Source organism: Anopheles marshallii, chromosome X (genome assembly GCF_943734725.1).
Source record: "Anopheles marshallii chromosome X, idAnoMarsDA_429_01, whole genome shotgun sequence".
In the NCBI taxonomy this organism is placed as follows: domain Eukaryota; kingdom Metazoa; phylum Arthropoda; class Insecta; order Diptera; family Culicidae; genus Anopheles; species Anopheles marshallii.
In genome coordinates this window covers 7557325-7568958 of record NC_071325.1, presented here as the reverse complement: position 1 = coordinate 7568958, position 11634 = coordinate 7557325, and the positions used below count along the sequence as shown (strand labels likewise).

The 11634-nt window shown below is 45.2% G+C and overlaps 1 protein-coding gene across 1 annotated transcript; it reads left to right on the top strand.

Moving 5' to 3' along the window:
- Positions 1-10692: 10692 nt before the first annotated feature.
- Positions 10693-11111, top strand: LOC128713228 (uncharacterized). Its single transcript, XM_053808091.1, has 2 exons — positions 10693-10912; positions 11023-11111. The coding sequence occupies exons 1-2, from the start codon at positions 10693-10695 to the stop codon at positions 11109-11111; spliced, it is 309 nt and encodes a 102-aa protein (XP_053664066.1).
- Positions 11112-11634: the final 523 nt, after the last annotated feature.

Here is an 11634-nt window from a genome sequence, read left to right as displayed (position 1 = left end):
CTGGTCCGCACCGAGGGCAGAAGCCGGTCCGTGCCGAGCGTGGACAAAGTTTTTAATTGCAAAATGCTATTTTATTTATGTGAATCCTTCCGGATTTGGGGGCAGGGGAACTTCGAAGTTGTCGGGTTGGTAAGTTGATCTCGCTTGACATATTGCCACGCCGTAGTTGCCACCCGGCGTACCCTAGCCGGAAGCTGGTGATGTCTCTGCCCCGCACCACTTCGCCCGCGTCGTGCGTTGTTGCCCGCAGTGCAGACGTTCCAGTTAACTGGATTTAAACTTGGAGCCGGATGCTCCTATCCTGCATCGGGTGATCCGCGTACGGATGGTTTGGAATCTTCAAAAAACTCCCGCAACTCGCTCCAACTTCCACCCTACCCCTGCTGCTAAGGTGGGGAGTTTTGCTGTGCGTTCTTATGCAAATGTTCACTACCGAGCTTCCTGCGTGACAATATGTGCTAGCGGGAACGGACTGGCATAATTTATGGGCATTCGAATACAATCGGAAGCGACGCAACGTAGAGAACGAGTCGGGTTTTTGCCCGGCCTGGCATTGAGCAATGATTCATATCGGGGATTGCAAAACTCCCTGTGCTGTGCCGTTGGGTGTGCCGTATTTCGCTTTCCGGACAGTCACGGACGGTACGCCACAATACAAAAACAAAAAAGTCCTTACGATCTCCAGTATCTGCCACACATCGTACGAGATAGCGAGATGGATCCCTGGAATTAGTCGCTGCACGCCAACAAGGTGGCAGAGAATTTCGTTTGCAAATTAGCAAGGGCAAAGCAAAAGCTCCGAATTGGACGAGGGAAATCGCTGTTATCTTATCATTGGCTTTTAACAGCTTCTATTCCTTTGGAGCGGAGAGAGGTCGTGCTGAGATGGTGAGATTATCAAGAACGCTCCATTAGTTTGTGACGAACGGAAATATTTTACAACAAACTCATAACTTGTAGTTCAAAAATTCTCAGAATTTCTTAGAATTTCTCAGAAAAGTAGTGAGAAATAGGTTATTTATAATATTCAGATGCAAAACTCCACGTAGACGAGCTTGTTCTTCGCCAACTTGTGTACTTTTTGAGAATATACATGATTCATCGCCGCACCTGACCTGATAGACCACGATGAAACGTTATCGTTATCCTGGTCACGGCACCAACCGATGCATATTGATATGGCATATCGCCGTTCCCTTTCTTCGCTTCGTTATCTGTGCCGCATTGTTGGTGATAAATCGAACAACAATAAGGATCAGAGAAGTAGCAACAAACGAGACAACAACAGAAAAAAAAATCCCTTTTCCGTTAGGTTGGGCTCGAGTGTGCGGATCGCATTGCGGGGCGAAAGCGGCAAACCGAAATGTGCTCTAATAAGCATATTTTCATTCAAAATTTCCATCAGACTGTGAGATGTATTCAAATTGCATGAATTATGGCGTTTGCAGTGCTTCCGCGGGGTTTTTGCGCCACCCGCCGTCTTGTGGGTGAGTTTACATTTATTTTTCGTTCAATCTCGTTCTCTCTCTCGTTCGTTTTTTTTTCGGTTAGAAAAATTCGTCCATCTCACGTGCGAGGATGACGACGCAACCCAGCCCGGGAGGGGGATTTTTGCATATCTTCATCGGCCAAACTGTTGATGCCTAAAGAGGCACTAGCTGCAGAGGTGTGGAAGAATGGGAAAAAATATATATAAATACAATCTCCAATCCATAAGTCGATCAAGGATGGTGTTTTGCTTTGCCTCTTCCTGATTCTCGATGTAAAATTATGTTGTTTTTTTTTGCTGTTGCCTCCCTGTTGCTCTCCTGTGGCAGGGATTTGGAACCTTACCCCGGAAGCGAATCACTGGCCCAGCAACGCAGCAAACACTCGCACACTTTCCTGCTCGCGTTGCCGCTCACTTCCGGCGCTGGCGTGCCACGACGTAAACGAGCGTTGTCATATTAATTTTCCACTCCCGCACCTCGTGCTGCCGGGTTATGCGATGACGGCATTATACGCCCTTTTGTGCGGTGGTATATATGGCAAATAAAACGCCGTTACGACGAGTCGCATAAATTTGTACCGTTCGCACTTATTATTCCCGTATCCCATTTCCCGCACCAAATGTTCGATGATGATACGGGCAATCGAACGAGTTGCTGTTGTGGTTGCGCTTGTGGGAGAAAATGCGCCGTTTGATTATGTGTCATTAGGCGACGGATTTGCCGTTCGCAGTGTTCTTTATTTTGCAATCGATGCGTTGACGATGAATGCCAAAAACAGTAACAGTGGGTAAGAAATGTTTTAATGCCCGGGGTTGAGCATTGCTATCGAACGATTTCATTCGATTAATGTTTGCTCCAATCTTTCTACCTTTGTGCGGAAGATGCGCCTTCAATGGCTTCGGAATCGATTGATGTTTGTGCCGGCGTAGGGAAGATACCGCATGGATCTATTTTTCATTACGAAGAGTCTCCGCAGCGAGAGCAGTCGAGTTGAACTTCCTTTCAACTGCTCATTTGCAGAAATATAATTAAAACCGGCTAGATTGGTGGATCATACCATAAGAGCGCGCTTATTATCAACTTGCCGTCATTGTGTAATGTTCTTTGTGGTGCGCACATCGTTCACTGATCTCTACACCCCGGCTGTTCCACGGCGTGTACGCCGCTATCGTTCAATAAAATCGTGTGATAACCGATCCGATCCGGGAACTCATATCACCGGTGACTCACCGGTGCCGGAGTGTTTTAGGACCGTTGACACCTGAATCATGACCTAGGTTACGCGTGGGGTCACGCACCCACAGACAACCCCTATCGGGCAGCTCGGCTAAAGGCTAGATAAAGCCTTGGGTCGTGCCTTTTGTTGTGTTGCGTTTCTTCAATCCTTTCCGATATTTCATCACCCAATAATCGATAGCGATGATGTAAGGCTTATACCCCTTTCTTCTGTGCTTGATTTTTCAGATGCACGTGGCATTGGCTGAAGCAGACAACCGTACCGGAGCGTTACAGCATGCAAACCAGACCCAGACACACACACACGGGGAATGGACAAGGAATTTGGAATTTGACACCGAAAGTTGGTCGAGCCGTAAATCTCATCAAGTGCAATACCACTGCACTGTTCTGCTGCAGCACACTTGAGCGTCGGGCCACTTGAAGTAGGCGTTAGCGTCCGATGTGTCGTGCTGGATGCGGGTGCTCTCGTTGCACCGTCTGCTCCCGGCAGGGTGTCCAGAAAAACTTAGAAACGTCGCTTTGTTCCACGGAAGAGCTGGAAAAAAGGAATGGAAAATCGTACCGAGATTTTGAGGCGTGAAGTTGCTGCGTTCGGTATGATGCATAAAGTAAGTGCCCGATGATCCCGGGACCCTCAAAGCGATGGTGTCACTGTTGAGCAGGAACTTCAACACACCATTGTATACCCTGCGACCGTCCATCGGTGACAAGACGGGGGAAGACATGTAAAAAATCCAACGAAATGAAACCCCAGCCCAAATTATGCGGGCGACGATGACGATTGACAATCACCATACACGCACGCACATCCTGTACGCTATGCGTCAAAAGGCAAACCGTGGCGAGCTGGAAACGTCAAAACACGGCCGTGTTTTTTTGTTTGAAGGAGCACGCGAAAAAAGGGGTACCCCGTGTGTGTGTGTCCTGTGGGAATCATCCGGTATCGACATGGACAAAACTATTTAGCCGCACTACGGTCTCTTACCGCGCCACGCCATCTCGCAACAATAGCACCCGTTTTCGCGCACGTGCAAGTGCGCATATGAATTAATTAATGTAATTCAACGCTCCGCACCGGCAGCACACAGCGACCGAGCGGAAATGGCGACCCAAGCGAGCGCGTGAAAAGGATGAAGGAGAGGGAAAACGGTTGCTTATTTGATGTTCATTTGCTGGTGCTGAGTGTGTGAAGCACGGAAAAAAGGGTTAATCAACCTCATCAAAGAAGACAAAGTGATGCAAAGGAAGGAATATTGAGCGCGGGGCTGCCCCTAAAAACAACCAACAAACGAAAAATCAGCGGCACCCTCCAGGGGATTTTCCGGATTGGCTTTTTTTCCTACGTTTTGAGGCTGCGTAACGGGGGCGATGATAATAGTAATCAACTGTGTTGGAGCAGAAACTTGCAGGAAGCTCGCGCTGGTCCTTAAAGCGTTCCCACGATTGTTGGGTGATTCGCACACAGCAATCCGGAGTGGGTGAGAGGGTGATTTTTAACACACCCCCCTAGGGAGACGTCCGTTTTGTGTTGCAGTATGCGGGCTTGGACACTCATTCCGGGTTGCAACCACAAAAAACACCTCCCAACAGTAGAGTGGGACGTAACGCTCACCCGAAAACCGAGCGGTGTCAGTATCGATTGCCATTGTTTACTGACTGGGAATGAATAATTCCTTTTATAAGTCGATGGGTAAGTTAATATGTTGATTCCATTCTGTTTTTTTTTTGTAGTGAATTTCACGGCAAACTGCAACTTCTGCTATCATGGTTTGATGATCTATAATGCAAGATGATTAATTAATCTTTCCGTTGCAGATTCCCCTTTGTTCCTGGTCACGGCACCACAAATGCAACGGGAAGTGTCACGTTATCGGAAGGATCGGGTTTTCCACATCGCCATCCTCGGGACGCGAACACCTGCAACCGATCGCTGACCAATTAAACCCCCAATGGTTGGTCTGCTCACGCAAACCCAAACGGGGCACCGATTACTACCGGATAAAAGGGAGTGGGATACATGAGCGCAATCGCAATCCAACCTAATCGGACGTTTGGACTAATTCTTTTCGATGGTCCCGCGGTCATGGCGAGATGCGTGGGTAGGTAGTGGTTTAAGAGCTCATGAAAAAAAAAGAAACATAAAACAACCCCCTAGCGCAAGGGGGAAAATGGTGGAGAGAGGGAAAGAAATAAAATAATAACAGATATTTATCCGATTTTTTTTTATATTCCTATCGTTTTAGGTTCGCTCCTCTACACGGCGGGACAAAGGGTTTTGCCGTGCAGTCCTACAGTTCCCCTTTGTCCCATTCGCGAGCGGGAAACACAAACACACGCACGGGGACCGTTTTCTGGACCATATGGTGTTGATGAATTCTGATTCAATTTCAATAACCAGCGTGCTTAGCGTGCTTTTTCCCCGGCTTTTTTTTATTTTGTTCTGTTTCGGTTTTCCCGCCGCCGATGATGATAATGCATTTGTATGTAATAACTATTTCGTCCTCCAGCACTAGCCACCGTAACCCTCCCCCAATTGCCGCAGCGTTTTCCGCAAAAGGGATGTGTGTTGGTGAGGGTGAATATGAGGCTTGTCATGCTTTTCTCGCATTTCCGTTCCATTTTCTCCCCCTTCTGTGTTTCTCCGTCCCTACGACGTCCAGCGCAATGAACACGTGCATTTCCTTTCTGCGTAGGGAAGAGAAAAACACTCAACGAAGAAAACCAAATCGACCGGTACTGCTGGGGCACTTGGCGTTTAGAAAAAAAAAGCCACCACGACCCTTCGCCCTTGGCTGAAGATACAGATGTACCATTGTGTGAGGATTCTGTTTTTCCTTCCAGCACCATTCCTGTACACTGTTTGCTGCTCGGTAAACTGACGCCTTTTGCTGGTAAGTGGATCGATTCGTTTAGTTAATATTAAACATTGACACGAACTGGTTGTTTTTTTAGATGTCAACAAAATATTCCAACACGACTGGCGATTATGGGACAAGAAGTGCACGATTGGAAAGGAATTTTATACAACAATGAACAACAATCATACAGATTGGTAAGTATGGTTATGGTTTAAGAGAGATATACGCTTAGGGGGTTAAAAATAAGCCATATTTGTGAGTTTTTAGAAAGGAAATTGCCATAACAAATTCCACACCGCGTAGGCTAAATATGGGAGACGCGTAATGTTTCCCGAAGCTCTTTGTCACCCAAAATATGGGTGACGCTCACGAAAATTTCAAATTTAGCCAGTTGAGGTTAATATTTTAGACCGTATCTTTATTATTTGTTGGGAAAATTGAGTGAAACTCGTCGCTTCTCGACCCAACAGCTAAGATGAAAGGCTTATTTGAAATTTTATTATTAGATATTTATGAGACTTTTATGAAATTTATTTTACAAGTCGATATTTTTTTTTGCTACTGCCGACGCTAAATCTCCCTTTCCAAATTTGGCACTGCGCTGCATTTTTATACACCCTTTCGCGTTGTGTCATGTGTAACGTACCTGTGGCGGGAAAATCTTGCTTCTCACGCTATGCCATCACACGAGCAGCACACCAACCTGCGTGAGCCGGCAACGGATAATGATGGATGCAAATCATTTGAATAAAATCAATCGCAGATGACAGTGCACGAAACGCATGCAAAACCGTTGTCACCGCGAAGCAATAAATAATAATCAATCCACCTTTATTTTGTATTCTTTCACACGCACGGCAAAGGGGAAGCACAAGCTGCTTTGCATGATCGGTGTAACCTTTCGTCAAATCGGGCATATAAATTACAGTTGAAAAAAAACACCTCATCGTTGCATACCTTAGCCGAGCGAGTCGGGGACGTGATTGTTCCCATGAGGAATAAATCTGTCAATTCATTGCCGCGCGCATACGCACGCACGGTTTTCTTGCGTAGCATCTCATCTCATCCCCGAAGGATTGGTTGCTTAAAATTAACAAACATTTAATAGTGATCATAATCTTTCCCCGAAGGGGGAAAGACGCTGGAATCTCGCACCTGCATAAGATTGCTGAGTCCCCGCGGCGATACACCGGGTACGGTTGGTTTGGCAAGTGACATTCTAGCGATTGCCCTTTTTGCCGGCTAGTCCCGGGGTTTCTTAGGTTCCCGGCTTCCGAAAAACGAAACCCGGTGCGCAATCGGCGGGGCTTAAGCTTTCCCATTTTCCCACCTGTGCGCGCCCGAAGATGGCAGTTGGTGCACCGAAAAACCGTTTCGGGTTTTTACCCTTTTATTTGACGCGACGTTCCCTGTAGACGTTCCGGTACCGCGGGTACGGCAGGTTATTAGAAACGATTTATTATCCACCGAAAACTTGTCGCTGCGAAAAAGTTGTCGGTAGTGTAGGATTTTTTTGTCCTTCCTCTACTTCGGTGCATAATAATCATAACAAAACTCCCGACACCTAGACTGCCGGTCTCCTTTGCGATCACTTGCACCATAGAGGGGTTGTGCTCCCGCTCATTACCATATTTTCACGTGCTAATGGCGAAACACCTTGCCAACAGGTCTGTCGCTTGCTGAACCGGTTGTTTTTCCCGGGATTCCGATGCGTGTGCCCGGCACTTAGAAAAGTGCACCGAACAAAAGTAACCGGTCTAACCGGGCGTTTAGTTTGTAGCTCGATATTTTGTATCCTTTTTCATCGACTTGCCAGTTGGTTCCCTTCCCGAAACAAGCAAACCTCGACAAGTGGTTGTACAGCCCGCATGCAACCATCCAAAAATTTGTCTTCCAGAGTTTCCGACGTGTCTGGTGATTAGAATTTTTGCGCATCTTTGTGTGTCCAGTTGTTTTCCAGGGTGCAGCGATCGTCTTTCAAGCGATTTCTTGTTTTTCCTCACTTCAACCATTTTTAAACACTCTCGCCAGTCCAAGGCAGGGCCTAGCCGACACGCACCCAGGGGAATAGCAGCGTTTGCAGCGGCCCTTCGGGCACGTGAAGCCCGCATCCTTTGACAAAACGGGCCCTGTCACTGCATGCGAGCCGTTAATAAAGTACCGTTTTTTATTGCCCGTCTGGTTTTGGGTGGGTTGGTGCGATGGATATGTGATGGTTTGCGTTGTAGTGCGATACGCACCCGTGTGGACGTTCCCTTTCGGTGTTCTGGTATTGTCTGAAGATGGAAACTATTGCAAGGACGTGTTGATTAGATTAGGACGGAATGTTTGAACATTATGCAAGAAAAGGACCATATTGAGAGGAATATGTTGAGTGGTCTGACGCTTAGTTGTGTTCAACTTGGTTGATTTTCGCACCAAGCAAACCGCAATTCTGCGCTGATACAATGAGCTGTATTATCCTGTGCGAATTTTCTCGTAATTTTATTATTGTTTTGTAGCAGTGTTGTGCCTTATGGATCTATTGAGAAGAGTCATTCGTGTGAACCTTCAGTGAGGAGACATTCAAATCAGGAGTTAACTCAAGAGTCGTGGATGATATTTATTTTATCTGTCTAATAATTCTAATTTTAAAAGCAAAATTTAATAAAAGGCCTAAACTTATGTTTCCGGAGGATGAGGATCTTCCTGAGGGCATCCCTGAATTGTTGAGAGTTCTTCAATCTTTGAGGATTCATGAATCATTATATCATTGTGATTTATAAATCTGAATCTGATGCACCCAACTTTACTAGTTTGTACTACTTTTTAATGACATTTGGACATCATTTCAAGAGCTATACATATTTTTTACCTTATTTTACAGTGAATAAGAAGATAAGAATGAGATTAGAATTCATGATGGTTAATGAAGTTTCATGATTAACTTTAGATAATAGTCCTATACAGACACCTCTCAGTGAGGTCTTATAATATTCTTTCTAAACGTCTAAATATCTTTCCACTCAAATGAAAAAAAACCTCTCTTTATCTCTGATTTTTGTGGGAAAATTTAGAAAATCTAACGCTAAACAATCAACGTTACCCAACATATAAATCTTTCGCGGCCTAATGTCTTCCTTCTATTATTATTTTTTGCTTCATTTTAGGTTCCTTTCATCCGTCGAACGCAGTAATTAAGCGTTAGTACGCGCCCTCCGGTGTAAAACTAGGAAAAAAAACATCAAAACAATGGCAACATTGACCATCGTTGCTGCACCCTGTTGCGCAAAAAAAAAGGCTTCCAGCGATCGAAAGGAAGCAACGTGTGTCTAAGTAGCGGTGAGAAATGAATGAAAGCACCCAGCCGGCTTTTAGTTCCCACAGGCAAGTTGATCGAACTGTCCGGTCAAACGAGAAATCTGTCGTCAAAGGATTGTCCGTTTTTCCCACTTGACGAACGTCTTTTCTGAGCGTGCAAAAAAAAAACCCCTTCGAAGAAAAAGGAAATCAAATTATAATAACATCCCCACCACCGTCACACAACAAATGCACGGACCCCTTTTCTCACCATCGCGGACGGAAATCAGTTCCAAAATCAATCGGCAGAACAGAGTGGGGCCCGAGGATATTTTCACCCCCGTCCAAAAAGTCTTGTCGTCACGTTGCTGCGCTTATTTTCCAAAACCAATCGCGTGTTCTCCTTGGATGGGCACGTTGAAGTGAGCGTTTTTTTTTTGCAGCTTTTTGGCTCCTTCTTTTCCCTGCTTGTTGCTCGCATGTCCATACACATTAGGTGTGGGTTCGTATTTTTTTTTTGGTTGTGCTTAAGTCTCAAGCAGGCGAGACTCAAACAAAAGCGGGAAGCTTTCCTTTTAATTACGCACCTCTCACGGGCGACCAAACAAAGAGGGGCACGTCTTGGAAGACGCTTAGCTGCCTGTTTTTTCTTTGGTCTGTGAGGGTGTTTTAGTAGAATTTGAAGAAGAACGCCACTGGATGGGGATCGGTTGTATCAATGTTTCCCACCATCGCGTCTGAGCTGGGAATAACAAAGCGAATCGTCACAATCGATCGATTCTGACACATAAAAACGTTTCTTTAGAGATCTGGTCTTTTTTTTGCTACTGTTCGGAGGGAAATAAAATCGCAGCAAATACTTGCAGTAGGGCGCACAGTTTCACACGATCCAATGAAATTGTTTACACATCTTGTTTACATTTGCGATAACGATAACGTATCAGTCGACGATGGTTAGCATGGCGGGTTGATGGAGATGGGCGACTTAATGACTCCTTTTGTTATTGTTTAGATTAGCTCATAATTGTGTTAAAGTTAAGAAACTTATTAGGTAATTAGTACGTTTTGATACTATTTTATTGTTGCTTAATTGTTGAAGTTTTTCCTTAAAGGAATTTTTTATAAATTATATTTTTTGTATGTAGACATGTTTTACAATCTACCAAGTTTGATATAAACGCAAACAAGATATTAAGTCTTAATATACTAAATAACCATTCAACAGAATTGAAAAAAATATATGTAAGGGAATTTTATAAACATAACTAACATACAAACCGTTTCCATTTTCAGAACTGACAAGTTTAAAAACCCTCAACATGGAAGCAAAGAGTAGCATATTTCTGCAGCATACACAATGCTTAGATCGCCAGCCCGGTAGACCACGCCTTCGGAGCGTTTGCACAATATGCTGTCCGTTATCTCAATCCGTTTTTCATCACATTCATGCTCCAGCCCTGTTGATGCTCCCGTCTGACGGTACTGCGCAACCGAAGAAATAATGGAATGTGTTGCTTCGACTCAACAAGTGATGCATCTGCAACATCCACTCGGGCACGATACGGTACAAAAGAGCGCACCGCACTGTTGCGGAACTTCAGTTTCGTCCGAACCGTCGAACGGATAACGTCGAAGGATATTTCTCTCGGTGTCGCATTCAAATCGTGAGCTCGTGGAAAACAACAAACCGAAACAAAAGATTTCATCAGTGTGATAGCACGTGCGGTGGATTGAATTTGTGTTGAAGAATAATCTTGAGGAATAATTTGTGAGGACTTTGGTGGCGTGCGTTTCTGTGTTGAATTGAAGCAATCAGCGGCAGAACGATGGCTGTCGGATACAATGCCAAGTTGGATGAAGCTGCCGTGCCGAAATCATCCTCAACCATGCACAGCAACAATCAATCGCAACCATTGCACGGTGATCCAGCACCCAATCACGTGGTGAATCAAACTCCCACGGAGCAGAACGATCTGTCGTTAGTGATCGCAACCTTACAAGTGAGAAGTCTGATGTGCCAGATCATCTGCAACCTGATTACCCATGGTGAGTGTACAAGTCGACAAGCAGTTGGAGATGAAAGTCCTCCTGTTGGAGTGTAGTGTTTCTTCGCGTGGTGTGAAGTACTAATATTCTCTGTGTTTGTTTCGTTCTAGTGATGCTGAATGTTGGATCGGGCAGGTCGGAACATGCGGTGTGTCCGGACTGCGTACTGTTGATACTGCTGTTTCGCTATTATATATAATTCGTCGCTAAGTGAGCTGTGCGAACTCATCAACCGATGCAGCAGATCCCGCTCAGAATTGTCTATAGATAATCCCGCTCATCAATATGTCTGTGATAGGTTAAGGTTCTTGTTTCTTTATCTTCCAAAACCCCACTCTTCCAGATGGTGGAGTCAGTTGTACAATGCGGAAATAAAGCAAAGAAGGAACCGTGTAGGCTAAGATCGCTAACAGTAGACATAAGGGTGGCAAGAACAGTCGGATGTGATCGTGTGTTTATTATAGTTAAGGAGCCCGGAACGCTTTCCGGTCGGGGACTTTGGGGGTCATTGTTAGGATGCAGGTGGAGCAGAAGGCAGAGAGGCTTGATTTGTATTTTCCTTCGCTTGTCGTCTGAATATCGCTAGTAAAGGGCATCCCGATGGAGATAGTCCATCAAACTCTGTACGCCTGAGAGCCAATAAATACGTGTTAGAGCGATTTGCGTTACCTAATAGATCGTGTTTGCACTCTGCATGAAAAAACTTAACTTTTGTAATTAAA